General features: G+C 48.0%; 1 protein-coding gene across 3 annotated transcripts in view; it reads right to left on the reverse strand.

Annotated features, from left to right (window-relative positions):
- Positions 1–19,061, reverse strand: part of Rarb (retinoic acid receptor beta) — a 649,902-nt gene that overhangs the window by 135,788 nt on the left and 495,053 nt on the right. The window contains exon 1 of one of the 3 annotated variants that reach the window (XM_075988634.1): positions 16,226–16,939. The exons of the other annotated variants lie outside the window; for them this stretch is intronic. Coding sequence (XP_075844749.1) covers positions 16,226–16,382 — 157 coding nt within the window. The 5' untranslated portion in view covers positions 16,383–16,939. Of the gene's footprint in view, positions 1–16,225; positions 16,940–19,061 lie in introns of those variants that run through there. 3 annotated transcript variants of the gene reach the window in all.

Genomic DNA, 19,061 nt, shown 5'->3' on the forward strand with positions numbered 1-19,061 from the left:
GCCCAGATCACAGAGTGCTGAGCCGAAAAGGCTGAGCTAGGTGAGGAGAGTCATGGGAGTCCATTGCTATCTGGCAAGATGGAGGACATTGGCACTCAGTCGCCTTTGCTGCAATGCTCAGTGTCCACTCTGAGGACTTGGGGGGCGGGGATGCATGCTCACTGCCTCTGTGAGTGCATTCCTTATTGGCCACAGTGAGGAGGAGGCGTGGAAACACACAGGGAAAGTCACTCCCGCTTGGTTAGTGGAGTGCTGGGGCAGAGGGGGAAAGTCTATGCGTCACCACAAGAATGACAAGAGCCTCTGGAGCTGAGCCAATAACAGAACCAAGCCATAGTACCAGGTTACGTTTAAGTGGTGGTATGCTAGTCACCTACATTCTGCTCTAAGCTTTTTACATGTGTTAATTCCTAGCGGAAGCCGAGAGAACACTGGGGCCTAAGGCAGACAGGCAAGTTGCTGGAGGTCAGGGAACCGTGTTGGATAGGACTTGACTGGCCTTGGATTCAAGAGTACTGGCCAGGGATTCAAGAGAGGACAGTTGATATGCTCTTTAGAGGTCCCTAAATGTTAGAGACAAACAGACAGATGGACAGACAGACTCCCAGTTAGCACAATGTACAAACTGGAAAACTAAGAAATCAGGAGACGGGGGTGGGGGTGGGGGGTTGGGGGTGGGCATGACACCTTTTTCCTTCCTAGGTTGGGGACCTGAGCAGTCAGCGCAGGAAGGGGCTTTGCAAACGGGCCACTGGCACGTCAGGGTCTCCCTTGCCCCTGCAGGCAGGCCACTGGCACATCAGGGTCCCTCCTCACCCCTGCAGGCGCCACTTTTCCAGTTTACTTGGTGCAGGAAGAAAAGCAAGAGTCAGAAAGCAGAGCCCGTGGCCTCCGCTGCCGCTGTCAGCTGAAGTGGAAGGTCCCACACAGGAGCTGGATGACTCCTCCCCAACAGGATCTGGCAAGGAGCTGAGGCACTGGACACGGTGCTCATCCCTCTTGTGCCTTGAGGTGACAAGCGTGGAAGTTCTGCTACTGATGGAGCCCAGTTCTACAGCAACCACAGGTTTACAGGTGCTGGTGTTTCCTTCAGAACCACTCGAGTTTCTGCAGTCACCAGCTTACCATATAGCCTGGCTGGATTCCGTGGCTGGGCCCCCCTTTCCTCACTGGGCTCCCTTATGAGAGGGAGCTGCTCATTTCAAAGTGTCTTTGTCTTACTTCTTTCTTAAAGGACTGCTAAGGAAACTTCAAAATGTTCTAACTGCGAGCAACCCCCAAGGCTTGGGCTTTCTCGGATAATCTGAAAAACATGTCCATTTTTACAGATGGCTTGATTGAGGTGCAGGGTTGAAAATAGGAGCCCCTGAGCCAGCCTTCCTGGATTCAAAGCCATGTGCATCATTGCCCAGCTTGAGACTTTGGTTCTCCTTAACTTTTTCGAGGTTTTCCAAGCCCCACTTTCTACTGGTATAAAACAACAGCATGCCCCTCATTGAGTCATTGCAAATAATAAAAGACACACTGTAAAGCACTTGGCGCATTGCCTGAGCAGAACAGAGTGGTGCCACCCAGGCAGGGTGACTCTGGGGACGGGGGCGTCAATGTTCTTCACCTTCCAAGCTTCCTCCTGGACATTGGTGTCCTATCTTGCTTGGCTGCCCTTCTCTCCTATTGTCTCCCTCCATAGTAATTTCCTAACAGAGCCGAGAGAGTCTTTGGGGCAATGTAAGTGAGCAAGCCAGGTCCTCTGATTTCTCACTGTGTGTCCCTTTCTTTCTGTGCCCTGTTCACCTGTCCAAAGTTCTGTGACGCTGCTTTCCCCAGGGGTTCTCTCTAGCAGTTCTCTAGTCTAGGATGCCTAGCACCCTCAGAGTCCATATCTATAATCCCAGCACTTGGGATGAGGTTCTGAAGCAGGAGGATTGCTGTTAGTATAAGGCTACCCTGGGCAAAAAGTGGTACCCAGCCTATAAAAATAAATAAAAGATACACAAATAAATAACGAACTATTTGGGTGGACAAGGCACCAGGGGCAGGCGTGACTAGCCAGTGTGACGCAGCTGTAGCTGAGTTCTCACCAAGCAAGTTATTGGGAGAGGCTGACACAGACAGACACCTGGAAAACAGCAGCCAGCCTGCCGGAACCAGGAAGCGGTTTGTACACACAGGAGCATCACTGGGCCACACAGCAGCTTTGCTGCCTGACTTTCCCAAGATGTGGGTGGGGCCCATAACAACCAAGAGAGCCAGCCGACTCTAACCTGCCTTCAGCTGATGGGATCTGCCCTGGGGACAGTCATCCTCTGCATTGGCAGATGATTGGCAGGATGTTGTCACTGCACTGCCCTATATGCCTTCTGGTGACAAGGGTGATGGAGAGCTGATCAGGTCAGGTCACAGGAAGGACTGTAAGCAAGGAAGTCACAGCTTAGAGCCTTCATACTGTGGCCTAGGACTCACAGACAGAAACTGGCTTGAGGTAGTACCCGCCTTCTCATATCCCCCATGTAAGCCTTGTAATCATAAGGCACATCCCCACTGCTCTTTATTGTAGGTAATCTCAGTCTTATAGGGTTTGTTGGTTTGTTTGAGACAGGGTCTCACTAGGTCCAGGCTGACCTGGAACTCAAGGTGATTCTTTCGCCTTCGCCTCCCAAACACAGTGACTACAGGCAGGACCCACCAGGTCCAGCTTGATTTCTAAGTCTGGAAGCAAAGTTGTCCATACCAAATGGCACACAGTAAACATTTCAGGCCCTATGGGCTTCACAGCTTCTGTCCAAGCAGCTGGACTCTGCTGCCGAGGGAGTGTGCAGCCATCCGCAGAATGTGACGGATAGGTGTGGCCTGGCCACGGCCCAGATTAAGCTAATCTGCTGACAGGCACTTAAAGATAAACTAAATTAAGACTCCTCCCACTCACAGCACCCTCCCGAGTTAGGATAAAATTCATGAATTCCCTCACTTCTAGAAGAGAGAGAGAGAGAGAGAGAGAGAGAGAGAGAGAGAGAGAGAGAGCGAGCGACAGCCATATGTCACAGAGAACTGGCCATGTTTGGAAGACATTGTCACCACAATGTGTTGTAAGGGGCTGGCATTTCTGCAAAGCTCACCTCGTGGATACATTTTTATTAGTCACAGAGGTCAACATGCTTGCCATAAATACATTTTCGAATTCCTTCCTGCGTCTTCTGTCTAGTGGGATTATTTTTCATGTCTGCTTCCTGGCCTACAGCCAGGCAGAATGTGGGCGTTTTAATACCTTTAATCCATTATATGGACTTTTTAAAGGTCCATACGACAAAATAAAATGCACTTTCACGGTCAAATATGCAATAAACCTGATACGTCCCTTAATATTTCATATCCCATCTTCTACCCTGGCTGTGGCTGTTTCCCGGTTCCAGTGTACAGAACGATCTGATATGGACAAACTTATTGCTAATTTCTCATTTGATTGCGCAGAGAACCCTCGGCAATTCATAAACAATGTGTTTCACTGTGCACTTTGGAGAGATCATCATTGCTCCCCCAAATTCTGAAGATTTAAAATCACTGTCCACTTACGTCTCTACTGCTTCTGCCCAGTATGTGACAAGATGACAAACTAGTCATGCCGATCCTTTGTTGTGTTGCTCTGCTCCTGAGACGGGGCCTCGCCGTGTAGCTTTGAACTCATAGCAATCTCCCCTCTCTGCCTCCTGAGCACTGGGACTGCCGCGGTGTGCCACCGCACCAGGCATCATCAAGTTCACTTTTATCAGGTCATTTCTATCAGTGGTAGGGCTTCTCATCCAGGGGTACGTGGACCCAAGCCTTGGAATACAACCTCTTCACTGGGCTGCCTTCCTATTTCCCAAATTGCTTATAAAACTCGCCAGCCCATCTAGTGAGCTGGTGGGCAGATGCTACCCGCCTGTCACCTGTACATCCTCCCCAGGGTTGCAGATGTCGTCTTTATGGGATGGCTGTGTTTTACTTTCTCCCGTGGGGGGAGCGAATTCTTCTCCCCACGCTGGACTCTGCAATGAGCAACCATCGCAGAGGGCCTGAGTTAACGGGTCGTTAGGCTCACTTGATACCCACTAGAGGAGGGCTCACATCACTGGCCTGTTTACCTTTTGCGAAACATCTGTTTCCTATGAGCCAGTTAAAAGTGCAAACATCTGTAAATAATAAGCCTGTGTGTGCACATAATTTAATGAATTAGGACATAGAGGGAGCTGAACAGTAGGGCACAGCAATTAGAGCAACTGCCCATTTTGTTAAAAAATGTATTTTTTTTTCTCTCACATGGGAGCACTTGCTCTGTGGGTCCTGAGGTTCCCAGCCCTTCCTGCCTGCCCTCCCCATTCAGTAAATGGGAGCGTCTTGAATCTGGTTGGCACAGTGTCTTATAGGTTGCCCTCACACAGGTGGGAGGGACCCAGCATCCACAGGGCTCCTCAGTCACTGTGAGTCAACTCTGCTTCCCTCTCACCCACAAACGCTCTCCTGGGAGATGCGGGCAGCAGGAGTACCTTCCTCCTTGGTCCCTTGCCTCCTAGAAGTGCCAGCTCGCAGTGAGCCTTGTAAACACTGTAATCATGGGATGGTCACAGCTTGAAGGCATTGAGGCAGGAAGTAAACTTGGTCAAGTGTCTCCGAGTTTGAGCTTTAGCTTTATTTCTGTTTTCTTTCTTCACACCTTCCAGGGATGGGTGGAAGGGGAGGAAGAGGGGAGTGGTATTATCTTCATGAACAGGAAAGGCCATCAGAAAAAAAAATTTACGCTGCCACTGCCACCAACTGGGAGTGCCCAAAAGCCACAAGAAATCAGCTCCTGTTCTCAGTTTCCCAGATTACACTCATAAGGTCTTGCGGCAGCAGGCAGGAACTACCTCAGCTTTGGCAGCTGCCTTGGCATCACTTCCTATGGTTTGAGTAACCACCAAATATCTAAACAACCAAAGACAGAGACCACCTGAGGGGTTCTGCAATCCAAGTTCATTTCCAGTGAACTACACCCGGCATATTTCTGAGCATCCATTGTGTGCCAGGTCCTGGGTTACAGACAATGCGCAAATGATGCATTGGGGGAAACTCCTATAGAAGAGCGTGGTTGGAACTTTCCAGAAACAACTACAGGCTTCCACAGAGTACAGCCCATTCTCTGCTTTGGAGGCTTATTGAGAGGTCGAACATGAATGGAAAGTGGTTGAAAGATTCTGGAATACTGTGTCTTCTGCAAACCCAGGATTGGGATGGACGCATGATACACCCGCTAGAGTAATCTGGAGCCCAACCCATGAGGTCCTCTACAAAGTAAGAGGGAAGCCTTTCCAGGCCCGGAGAATAGTTAGTCTCAGAGGGAAAAGCAATTCAAGATTTGACTGAGCTCCCAGCCCTGCAACTCTGTTTACATTCTCCTGTGGTCTGTTTGCCATCTACTTAAGGGGATAATTAGAGCTTGCTAATAGCACGAGAAGAGAAGAGAAGACGGCTGAAGGAAAAAGGGAGGCAAACAGAAGCGCAATCAGTGCTGAAGCAGGCAGAGCTCTGCTGGGTCACTGGGCCACAGAGTTACTGGAAGTTAAACTACTTCTGATAAAAATGAAATTCAAAATTTCCTTCCTCGTATGTGTTAGCTATAATGGCAGAGGCCCAGGAGCCACAGGTAACTCAAGACGACAACGCGTGTGATAACGCATTGCTTCTGTCATAGGGAAGGTTCCACTGAAGAGCATTGGTATGGGATATACAAAAGAATGTGGACCTCAACATCTCCACGGCTTCACAGCACACAGTTCATTGCGCATAGTGGACCAAGAACTATACCAGCCTTGATAGCAACAGAGATATAACATACATTGTGTGATCTCAGAGATCTCCTGGTGCAGAACCACATGCACACACACGCACACACATGCACACACACACACACACACACACATACACACATGCTCAAGCACACACTTGCACACACATGTTCACGGGCATGTACTTGTGCGTACAAAAGGAAGCAAACCGACACCGTAAACATGTCCAATGGCAGAGATAGTGGTAACATCTGGTTGTTCACCGAACATACTTTCAACTTTTCCGCCCTTAAGTTTATTTTTCCACAAGAAGACGTTGGGGAGCATGGCTTACTTAATGATTACTGTACGTTGTGCTTGTTAGTCTTTGGTCAACTTAATCCAACCTAGTGTCTCTCCTGGGGAAGAAACCTCAATTAAGGAATTGCCCCTATCATATTGGCCTATGGAGCATTTTCTTAATTAATGATTCGTGTGGGAGGGCTGGGCCGCCACACATCCAACCAGGATGCACGCGTAATACCCTTTTCCTTATGCCTGTGATTAAGACTTTGACCTTAAGTTTGTAAGGTGAGCATCACAGGTCAAGTTCACAGATGGAAAAGTGACACAGTGTGGAGTTCGAGCCCCCAGAACACAGGTCCTGAGGCAGCTGGGTCATGTGGGCTATGAGGTCATCCCCCATCGCACGAAACACCTACATCTGGGACCACTGCGTGACTTCCAACCTAGTGCGCTTGAACTGAAGTCACTGAATGAGAATTGTATCTGCACAGCCAATAATAATCATTACGATTATTCTAAGTTTGAAAAAAATGATGGTTAATTAAGGATGGGGTCCTCTGTACACACAGATACTTCAAGCCGTAGCAGATGTCATACGTGTCATTCAGTTTTGTCGCCTCAAGAAGATTGTCTCCCTTCTTCTCTCCTCTCTCACCTGTCCACTCCTCTCCTTTTCCCCCTTCCCTCCTCTCCCCTCCCCTCCTGTTCTCTCCTCTCCTCTCTTCCCTTCTCCCCTTTCCTGACCTTCTTTAATGCTGGTACTGGAAGCTGCTGTTTAAGGCACCACCTTGCACAAATCATGAAAAGCTGTGTTCTCCAGTGCTTGTCTCCCAAGAACCCCAGCATGTGCCGCAGACCCAGGAGCATTGGCAGTGGCCAGCAGCACAACCCACAACAAACAGGATGCAAGGACAAAGAGGCTAGAGTGTAAAGGTTCCCCACAGTTCCGGTAGTTTCCTTCACCATCTAGAAGGCCATCGCTTAGGTTAGAGAAAATAATGTCATCGCTCTTCATTGTGTCTTTGCTTGGAAGACATTACTGTCTTCCTACTATGTAGCACACGCTGTGATGTTGTGCAGAATAAAGTTCACCGGACACTCTGACTCTGGGCAAACCCTGTCACCAATAAGCTGCCAGAACACAGTGTAGGCCCGAGTCTTTAAGAGCCGCTTCAGCTTGCCCTCCTTGGAAGGCTGGCTCTTGGGTTATAAGAGCCCACCCCTTCCTATCTGTCTTCCGGTCCTCCAGGCAATGGCCACAGCTGAGTTCTCCATCCGTTGTCAGCAAGCACACAGCCCTTGGAGGGAGCTCTCCTGACACTGGAGGCCACTGCCCCAGCTGATGTCACACTCAGTTTAGTGGGGGGTCTGACCAGCCAAGGTCATCCACAGGATGGTCAGACAACAAAGGGTTAGGACAGTAAGTTTTGGGGAGGTGAGTTACACGGCCGTAAGCCCTGGGAGCAATCATAAAGAATGAGGCCTTTCCAAGAGTCTAAGTGAATCCAGCGCCACCCCCAAGGAACACAATTACTCCCTAGGTGCTGCAGAAACACCCACAAAGAAACTCTCCAGAAGTGAGCCTGGAAGACATGCATTTAATTCATCACTCAAGGTAGGCCTACAGGGTTCTTTTATCTCATTTAAGTCTAACCATGAGTCTCTACTGCGTTAAAAATGGATATGCCATCTGATCACCCAGCTGTGGGTCTCAGGGATTCCCTGTTGATTCCAGCATCAATCTTAGGTTCAGAGTCCCAGGGACATGCTTGTGTGATGAGGTGTGTGTCACACGACACACCCTAGTTTCTCTCAGGGAGTGAACACCGTGACTGAAGATTCTTGATTTCCTCAAAGATCTTATCAGAGCACCTGCCCCAGGACAAACACTCAAGAGCCTTTGCTGGACAGAACTTGGCAGCATCTAACACAACAGCAAGTGATGAAGATGCAGGGGCCACAGTGGCATCTCTAGGCTAAGAGGCCCGCAATAGCTTTGCGAGCGATAAGGCTTACTTGTCACTATCAGTGACGGGGACACATCTGGAGGGTTGGTAAACAGCTGCCCCAGATTCAGGACCAGAGAGCTGTTCAAACTGTGACAAGCAGGAAGGACCGTCTTAAGGTGAGGAGCTAGAGACAGCAGGGAAGTGATAAAGCAGAAAGGAACACAGATATGGTAGCCATTATGAGCCAGCGTGCACAAGCGACAGATCAAAGGCAGAGAGGAAAACCCGGGCAGTGACAACCGTGTGTTCCCAAGAACAGAACCTTAATTTACATGCTCTCCAGTCCTTCTACAAATCCTGTGTGGCAGACATTATTGCCCCCATTTCATAGCTGTAGAAATCGACCCTGTGTCAAGCCAAGCCGTTCCTGTTATCTGGGACCATCAGGCAGGGGTGGAGGGATGTGAGGAAGGGTGACAGGAATAAGCCTGAAGCACAGGGAGGTATAGCTGTCACAACCTCTGAGGAGGGAAGGGAAATCCTTCTCCTCTCAGGGCAGAGGGCCTTCCAGGCACGCGTGACAGGCTCACTCCCCCAGATGCTCAGCACAGCCATGGAGCAGTGGAGAGATCCCTCTCCTCTGTATCCTCCAACTTGTCAACCCAAACTTCTTCCCACCTCCAGTCCCTATTGTTTCCTCTGATAAGCAGGGCCCCAGTGGACAATTAAAGCTCTCAATAAATAATCTCTAAGCACATTCATTTGATTGACTGTTATTTGATACAGCCGTTAGTTTCAATGGGGCAGTTAATATTGACCACATAAACTACTCCAGACAAACATGAAACCGCTCCAGAACTCCACGCATTATTACCCTTTATCTGCCAGTCATCTGGGGTACTTGTAATGGTCATGGAATTTAAAGATCAATAATAACAATTAGTGTTCTGTACACCCAAACAGATGAATCACGTGAAATGGGTTTTCATATAAAAATCAACGGAGGAACAAGCTCGGAACACGGAGAAGGCTTTTTGAATTTCCAGCGCACGCTTGGCAAGGTACCTATTACATTCAAGTCTTCAGGGCAGGTAGCTAGACGCAAAAGGCGGCCGCGACGCGCACGCGCACAGGAGACCACGGACGCTTGCACTCGGAAAAGGTGAGGCACAGAGATGAACACGATCAAAGGCGTGCTAACCAACAGCAAAATTAATGGAACTGGCAATTTGCTTCCTAGGAGACGTGTGGCTAGCCACCTTCCGCGGCTTTCAATTCGCAGGCCTTCGTGGCAATTATTTCGCTGTGGAAATGGCAAGGGCGGGCCTTCAGCCTCGCGCGCCACCACTACGCCGTCTAGATAATTAAAATGCAAAGCAACAGGGCAATGTCTCATCACTAAACTGTAGCCAGTGTACTGCGTGAAGCCATCCATTCCAAAGACTTATTTTTCATCAATTATTTGTTATTTATCTGGTGTAAATATAAGACGGACTAATTAAAATGTATGCCCTTTTCTACAGCTTCTCGCCATTAAAGGCAATGAGAGCAATCTGACGACCATAATGAAATAATTATGTGTGCCTTCACGAATTCGCTTCGACGAGACATGGTGGTACTGAGCTAAATGAAAACATCGGGAACTAGATTTCACAGCCTCCACTTCCATTTCGCTAATTATACCCACAAGCTTTCCAGTAGGCCAGAGCCTAAAAATCCGTTTGAAGCTGAGAGGGCCGCGCCACCACCAGCCTCTTCATAATTACGGACTTTGATGACATAACAAAGGCCGTAGCTGTGGCAACCTTTAATATTTTTTGAGAAGAGGGAGTTATTATATTGCTTCTTCATTTGTTCTGGAAACTGGAAGAAAATTGGGATAAGTGAGATCCAAATCTCTCTTTCCCCAGTAAACTGATGTACTTGGTCAGTGTGTCCTGCTGTATTTTGAATTTGGTAACATTGTAATTCCTGGGAAAACAGCAGTTAACACAGACCAACAAAGACTGTTTGTGGGTGTGGTGTTAGCTAGGCCAGCAGGTAGCTTAGGCCAATCCCCCACACCTGCTTTGGTCCTGAGCTCTATTGATTCTCTTGCTTTCACCTCCCAAGCAGGTCCCCTCTCCCCAAAGTGCGGATCAAGTTAGGGAAAACCCTCATATTAAATTTTACTAAGGTGCGACCTTTAAAGACAAGTGTGCGTTTAGAAAATATGATGGAGCCTTTCGTTTGGACTTTCTATCTCAAGACAGATACCTGCCAAGCGAATAACCTGAGTTTACTGGAAAAAGAAGGCGGAAAGCAGAGAAATGGCAGTGACTTCCGGTCTGGCAGTAAACTTCAAACTGAAAAAACTAAACGGGAGTCCCAGGGATTGGCCCCAACAGTGTGAATTTCTCCCCATTTTGGTTGTGGAGCTGGCAGGGTTTGTGGGCGGTCGGGATCTACTGATTGCTGGGATAGGAATCCCATTTCTGCCGGCTGGGGAAGGGGCATCCACCACAGGACTGAAAATAGAGTCGGAAGACTCTTATTACGGTTCCCCGCTACCATCAAGTTATTCTTGGTTCTCTTGTGGGGTGACAAGACCGCCCACCGTGACCCAAAAAAATCTGAGAGTTTTCTCCCCTCTCTGGGTGGGTTCTCTCCTTTGGTGGCCCTAAAGGCTTGGACTCTGGAAGGAAGGGCTCAACAGGCAGCTGGATAGCTGGTCTGACGTCACCTCCTATTATCTTGGCCTTTTTCTGCACAAGCCCAAGTCTTACCCAGCATGCTCCGCACCTAGCAAGGGCAGAGAGTAAGCGAATCCACTGCCCCACGCCTGTGGATTCCAGGACCAGTAGGAAGCTCCTGCTCCTCCGAATTATAGCTTGCAACCTTTTCGTTTAAAGAGGCTTGGGTAGGATGGGATTCAGATCTCACACCATTTTCTTCCTTTACTCTTTAACTGAGATAGGGTCTCACCATATGACTCTTGCTAGACTGCAACTCGCTATATATACCAGGCTGGCCTCGAACTCAGAGATCTGCCTGCTTGTATCTCCCAAGTGTTAGGATTAAAGGCGTGGACCACCGTGCCCAGCCTGTCTTAATGATGAAGCAGGAAGCCAGGCGTGAAAAGAGGATTCAGGGCAGCAGACTGACTGATGAGATGGTGTCACAAGATCTCCGACTGTGGAGGGGGTGGGTAGCTTATCACACTTCCTATTTAACTTAGGTACTTAGACAAACCACTCTCTGACAGGATCCTGATCAATCTGAAACTTGAGGTGACCATTCACCCTCTTCCAATACCCCAAACCTCAACTTTGTAAAAAGCCGGTAAACCAAATCCTTGTAACCACGGTTTGTAACCATTCAGCGGAATTCCACGCCCCTCCCCCACCCCACCCCAGCTCCCCCCAGGAAGCAGAGCCTATCCTTCTGGCAGAGTTACCCTTCTATTTACAGATCTACAATTGGCTACGAAAGGAATCTGTGCTCGGAAGAATGACCCAGAAACACAATGCGATCCCTGGTTAGAATGGGAAAATTAAGTTGTGCGCTCTCCAGTTCTATTGACCATGGAATCGCAAGGCTTTCCTGTGGCACCCGTAGGGCCAAGGGGCACCTTAGAAGATGTCGGAACGGTGATGTATCTGGCATATTTCAGTGACTGACGTGGGAACTGCGGCAGAACATTTGAAATGGAGGTTTTCTAGAAACTCCGGAATAGATAATTGCTGTAAGTGCCCTGTAATTTGGAAGGCAAGATTCGACATCAATATCTTGGGAAAGATTTCCGGCCAACGTTTTTCTGATTAACCTTCATCAAAAACTCCCATATCCGAAATAATCTATTTAATTGATAGTTAACTGAATTTATATTAGAACATTTAAAGTATAAAAATGCCATTTAAGGATGAATTTATTGGCACTTACATGTAGCTCAAACTCTGCAGAAGCTTCTCTTCAAGAGCTTCTAAAGCAGCGCTTCTCAACCTCCCTAACACTGTGACCCTTTAACACAGTTCCTCATGTTGTGATGACCCCCAGCCATAAAATTATTTTCGTTGCTACTTTATAACTGTAATTCTGCTACTGTTGTGACTCGTGATGTAAATATCCGTGGTTTTAGATTGTCTTAGGCGACCCCTGTGAAAGAGGCCTTTGACTCACACAGGGGTCGAGACCCACAGATTGAGATCCACTGTTCTAAATGGCCACTGCTTATATTGTTAGACCTGGGCCACTTGAAGAAGAGTTTCATGCTTATAGTGTTTGAGTTTTCTATTTCTGTCTTTCTCCCTTTCACCAACTTCCCAGCTAAAAGCTCCCCAGCCCTTTTTCCTCGAAAAACTTTTTAAAATGAAAGAATGATAAATCCCCTATGAGCAGAATTGATAACCTCCATCATTAATCAAGTGTTTCTTTTTTGGAGCAGAAGTTGATGACCTTGCTGAATGTGTAAAAGAGAAAACTTAGACTTTCTGTTTCAGCCATTTTCCTGTTTTAACATCTGGACGGCTAAAAATCCAAAGAGTATTGTTATATTCTTGTGATTTATTAGAAAAGAAAACCAAAATAGAAACACAAAACCAGGATGCTATTTGCTGGTTCTAGGTGATCCAAAATGAGAAGGCAAACCTCACTCAGGTCAGCTGACCCACCAGGAACTAACACTGTGCTTGCTTAGGTAGGAAGAAAAAGAGGTCAGACCCAGTGCTAGAGTTTTCTAGTCTTACTGGACGCCAAATTCAAGCCAGAGCTGCTAATCGGTCCAAAACAACAGCATGGTTAAGCAGATCCAGGGGTGCCTGCCCACCCCAGGACTTGCTTTTGGGGATTCACTTTTCTGGTAATAAAAATTTAATTACTGTTCTTTTGTTTTCCTGCCCCTAATTTGCAAACCTACCCGTTTATCTGAAAATTGACGAAATTTTATTATCCCTCCTTTTTTTTTTTCTAGACCGGGAAAGAAAACTTTGTGCACATCTTTTGTTTTCAGAATGACCCTGTGGTGCACCCTCTCTGAGATTTAAGCCCAGTTCTCTCTCTTTCTTCTCTTTTGGGTGGTGTTACTTACCGAGTCATGTGGCTGAGCAGCAGAAAATTATGTCCTAGCTTAGAAAAACAATCGGGCCTTTTCACTGCGATATTTATTCAAATCGCCACTCGGTTCATATGGCGGCTGCCACTCTCCATGGAGTCTGTCTTTCAGAAGGGAACTTTGATTTTGCCACTTTGACCTCGAGTTATAGCTCACTATAGATCCTGCTTAAGGCTTCAAATCCGGGTCTCAGGGCTCTACGAGAGGGGCTTTTCTTTCTCCTTATTCACACATGGCTACTATTCGTTTTAAGAATAATTTCTTCTGAATGGGCAAAACCCTATTCCAAAAGAACACTTTTCCCTCCCCTCCTTTGATGTGTTGAAAAGGGAGAGCAGGGGAAACGGGCCAAGGTGTTGTCACCCTTGTGATTTCACCCAAAGCAACTATATTTAGTCTGAAAAATATTAAGATTTATCCTGTGCCAGCAGAGCAATTAACGCAGAAAACATCTGGAGTTACCTAAAACCAAGAGAATCCAGGAGGTATCTGAATAGACACTTAGTGACCCGGATGGATGCCTTCCAGGTTTGCCTTCTTTCTGTTATTTACACCACATTCCCTTACTAGCCCCGAATCCTGCTTTCCAGTGTTTATACCAAACAGTCCACAGGCCCTGCTGCAAACCAACAGCTGGCTGGCATATCAATTTTCTGTCTTTAAAATTAAAAGCAAAATAAAGGGAGTATTCTAGCACTTTCCAAAGTGAGGCTCCGGGGGATTCTGATGGGATTTGAACACAGACACTTAAAAACCTAAGTAGGCTTACAAGGCTGGGGGTAGCTCTGTGGGGATTTTAGTACCAGGGTCCCCTCTCGGCCCCACTGTTTCCTCCTTGTTTGGAGCAAAGTTGATCTGTACCTTTTCCAAACAGCCATTAGGTAAAATGGAAAGCTAAGTCCGTGGGATTAACTTATGCAAACGTGGCTCTTGTACGGCTTTCATTTCAAAAGCCCCAATGCTGCACGACACGATACTTACTAGAACTTTTTTTTTAAAAAAAGGATGTTTTATTTTTATTTATTCCCAAAAGAAGTAATTTCTGGACCAACGGAAAGGACTGGTACTCGGTGGCTTGCGAACAGAGCCAGTCTGCAGGGCACGGGCAATATTGACTCTTGACTAGTTCGGCTCCAAGTTGGAGGAGCAGGGGGTTGAAACCCTAGCCGAAAGCCGACCACAATGAGCCCTGATTGCCCTGCTTACCAAAATAAGACACTGGAATTCCTGAAACCCTTTTGTCAAATGCCTTTATTTACTTTGTCTAATGCAGGTTTCTTTGATTAGCTAAGCCTAGCTGTTATCAACACATTTTGCTTATCAGCCTGCCCTGGGCGACTGACACCTTCAGCACCAGCTCTCCCCAGATAAAGTAAATCCCTTGTTTAACTTGTTCAAGAACAAACAAAGCTTTGCCCTCCACTCTGGCAACCCAATAGGCAGGTTAAGGAGGCTAATTGCAATCGGGGAGAATTTCTACAAGTAATTCTGCTCCACGGAATCTCTTTCCAGGGCAGTTCCTCCCTTCTGTTAAAAAATAGTTTTCAGGACAATCCTCTCTAACAGGTCAAAGTTTCCCAATGCCCAGCTCCCCTGACCAGAATGTCCACGTTATTTTAATTTCTATTGATAGGAGGGCTCCGAGGACCTGCTAGTGGACTGGAAAATATTTTTCAACACTAAGTTTCTTTGCCTTCTCCCAGAAGAAAACAGACAACCAAGAGGAAAGGGTATAGCCAGTAAGGCACTTCCTGGAGCTGTATTCTTTCTGCCTGCAAGTAGTTCTGCAAATGTTAAGTTGGACAGCCAGGCTGTTGGCATCAAAAGATTATTGATTTTCCAGCTACAAACCTGTTGATTTTCTGGCCCAAGAAGCAACTCTTTCTTTCTTTCTTTCTTTCTTTCTTTCTTTCTTTCTTTCTTTCTTTCACTCTTTCTGAAGAAGTTTCAGAGAGGTCAGCTGACATGTGGCCACCGCCCCCTACTCTACTTGCCTTTTTGCCTCTCTTTAGACAAGCCACCGTGTTGTTAGGAAAACTCAATTTCTTCTAGTTAAACTTTGACCTCTCTGAAAACAAAGATTTAAAATGTCATTTTCAGGCTAATGCTCCAATGAATTGTCAAATCAAGTACTAAAAACATTTTGATAGATAGATGAGCCATTTATCTAAATCACTGTCAGGGTGGGGAGGCATCCTGCAGGCTCCCACCGTAGTGGGCCCTAGGTAGGATTTCCCAGGACTCCCGGTTGTTTCTCTGGCCTGAAGTTGAGCTACTGTTGACCGATGGAGCCGAGGCACCGTGTCAGCATCAGATAACCAAATAGTCAATATTGTTTTTAAAAATGAGGCTACCTCATTTAGATTTCTTTTCCTGTAACTGAAGTCCAGACTCCTGGCTGAATGGTAAGATACGGAAGGAATGAAAGGCCAGCCCAAGGGGTGTTGGTGGCCACGAGTTCCCTAGCAAAACAGCAACTTCTTAGACCAACAAAGTGACTCGGAAAGGTGGCAGTGGGGTCAATGCTAAGACATATTGCCTTTGCTCAGCGAAGGGAATGAGGGGGTCAGCATCCTGCGCCATCCAGCCCTGTGCATTGTGAACTCTGGGAGCAACCGCCTTTGCAAGGTTGCGTTCCTTGAAGGGACGATGTCATATTTTAATCACTTATGTACCGCTGGAATACCCAAGTGTTACTGGGCTTGTGGCTAATTCCAGCCAAGTTAATGCTCCCTCTGCACGCATTCAACACAAATTGCATGGCGTGTCAGGTTGCGCTACTTGAAGAATGTTTCAAAGTCTTGTGGTCACCTTCTATTTCCCCCCTTCTCTCCGAACATATTTTAAAAACTATTTTCAAGAGAGAATGGGGCGGTAAAGGAGAGCAGGGGCACAGGAGGCGCTTCTAGGGAAGAAATCCTCCGAGAGGGAATTTCAACAGAGATGGAATCCGTATGCATGCCAGCCGATCACACCCTTCAGCCTTAAATCATTAAACCCTTTGTCTTGCCACCATTGCACTTTATTCCAGTGTCTTTATTGCATGCAAGAGAGACATTTTTTTTTCTTGGTAGAAGAAAGAAAAAAAATAATAAACCTACATTGAGCAGTGTGCCGGTGCTGCCATTCGGCCTGGGTGAATCCACTGAGGCAGGCTTTGAGAGCCTTTTCCTGCAGCATGCAGGAGGACGGGCTCGCGGTGTAGAAATCCAGGATCTGCCCGGGACTCACTGACAGAACATCCATACAGTCAAACATGATCTCTCCGCACCGCGCTCTGCAAAAGTGCTTATCCTCTAGGTGTGGAGGCGAGCGGCACAGAAAAGTCCACGAACTCCATCAAACTCTGCCCCTTTTTTGGCACGTAGGCTGTTGGTCTTTTTCCCAGCCCCGAATCATGAATTATGACAGACAAGCCAGCTAAAAGCCTGTAATTGATCCAAATGATCATTTACCATTTTCCAGGCTCGCTCGGCCGATCCAGCCGGGGCGGGGGTTCCCGCACCGATCCCAAGTTCTCCCTTCCAGGCGACGCCCGCGCAGACCTCCGGGAGCGCGCGGGTCCTACCCCGCCGGTGCCCAGACGCGCCCTGCCCGGGTGGCTCGCGTCCTCGGCATCCCAGTCCTGCGGCCGCGGCGCAGGGGAACTCTGGTCCCCCCCTTTGGCAAAGAATAGACCCTCCTGCCTCCGAGCAGCTCACTTCCTACCACTTCTGTCACACGGAATGAAAGATTGAATTGCCTAATATATGCGAGTGAACTTTCGGTGAACCCTTCCCGGGCTGCTAACCTTCAAATGACCCAACCAGTCTGACATCACCAACTCCCAGGATTCTCACAGCGCTTAAAAACTCCCAGCAGCCCTGCAAGAGCCGGCAGCCAGCGAGGCCGCGGCCAGCCGCGCGGTGCTCCCCAAGGCTCAGCGTGCAAACAATGCCAGGAGCGCAGGGAGGAGAGGGAGCGCGGCTGCAGTTTGCTCCTTTTCATCTGCCCGGCCCTGGCGGGGAGACCCTCACCCCAGCCCACCTCTGAAATCCCTCCCTGATCCGCTGTGCCTGGCAAAGCCTGTAAAAGCACTCGGCAAGCCTCGATCTGCAGATCAGGGGCCCCGCCACCCCTCTCAGAAGGAAGCCTCGTGGTCCGGGAAACTTTCCATTCCGTGTAGTCTTTTTCTTTCTTCTTTTCTTTCTTCTTCTTTCTTTGTTTGTATGTTTATATTTTAAACCCGCTCCCCCACCCCCAGTCTTGCAGGCGGCAGCTAAAGGGATTGCTCTGTCTCCGGTGGGTGGGTGGGTGGGTCGCCGGGGGGGGGGGGGAGGGGGAGAACACCTTCCAGGATCTACTTCAGTTTTAAAATACTCTGCAGGCTGAAACACCTGGAGCAGTTACAGATTAGTTACTCCAACAGCCTTCCTCTCCTCTCCTTTCTCTTCTGTTTCGCTTTCTTCTCCCTCGCTGTTCACCTCCCGCGAATCTCTTTCTCAGAAACTCAGAGAGAAAAGTGAGAGTTGGGAGACCGTGTGTGTGTGTGTGTGTGTGTGTGTGTGTGTGTGTGTGTGTGTGTGTGTGTGTGAATGAGTTTTAGATTCGGGTTTACTGGTTGGAGAAAACACAGTAGCTCTGTCGCTGGCTGCCTGTGTCGAGGCAAACACTGGTTTTCTCTAGGACTCGGTTTTCTCCTCTGTAGAATGGACCTGTGCAATACCATCCGCAGGACGAAAGCACTACCTTTAATTTCTCAGGAAATGCACAAAAGGAATATCAACTGTGACTCGGCCCCCTTTGTCTAGCTGTAGGACTTTTACCAGGGACACCCAGACCTGACCCGGCCACTGGGTTCCGAGGTGGACATACCTATGCTGCCTCTGAGCCCATCCCAATGTGAATGGCTTGCTGTTCCCACAGTCCATGCACGGGGAGTGTGCTGGTGGCCTCTCCTTTAAGCACATGCTCCCACACATAATTAAATGCATATTTTGAAAACTGGGTTAAGTATGAGTTTTTATATATAGATATATTTATAAAAGCTAAGCTCTGCTCAGACCACCCCTGCCCAATCTCTCCTGTTTTTTTTTAAACAATTTTCAGATAAAAGGATTTCTTCTTTCTTTCTTAACGTGCTTACACTGACTCAGCCCGGAGGAAGGAACAGTTTTTCAGCTGTTCTCACAGCCCAGAGGCAACTGGTATAGCCGCAGCCAGGCAGCCAGGGCTTTCAAAGGGAAGGCACCTGCAGCCAGCTTCCAGCTTCGCCTGCTGGATGCAAGGCATCGAGCAGATTCCCCCTCCCTCCTCTGGCTCCCTAGTAATTCTCCCACAGAAGGCTGGCAAGGAGTTGGACAGGGAAACCCGGGCTCCATTCCTCCTTTCTTGGCAGTGCCAGGAAGGATGCACTCAGGGAGTCTGTCGGAGCACCCACCTTTGCTGAAATGCTGCTCTGACTAGTCCTGATACAGCCTGGGAACGTGCACCCCACTCCCTCATGGAGGCAGAGTCCCCACAAGAAGTACACTACACCTGTAGCTCAGGAGGCTCAGCTTCTGCCACTGCAAAGTTCGGAGTGCTGGAAGATCTCACTGAAAGTGTAGGCTATTTCTCTCTTCGTTAGGTAACCATCTATTTTGCAACAGGGTTTTATTATTAGAAACTCTTCATCTACAAAGAAAACACACATCCTAAGGGAGGGCGCACATAGGAATTTACAAAACCAACACTTAACACCATTGAGCACGAAACACTGGGTTATGTGTGAGATTCTGCTTGGTCCGAGAGACTCATTGCCCTGAATGCTTCCTTAAGATCACCAGTTCCCTAGAAACAGAGTCACTCACCCTGGGCACTGGAGGTGGAGGAAAAGGTGTGGACAGGGGGAGAGGAAGCAGCCAAATTGCAGTAAAATATAAGTTAGAGGTGAGAAAGCTCGGCATCATGGCAGAT

Source organism: Microtus pennsylvanicus, chromosome 10, assembly GCF_037038515.1.
Source record: "Microtus pennsylvanicus isolate mMicPen1 chromosome 10, mMicPen1.hap1, whole genome shotgun sequence".
Classification (NCBI taxonomy): Eukaryota; Metazoa; Chordata; class Mammalia; order Rodentia; family Cricetidae; genus Microtus; species Microtus pennsylvanicus.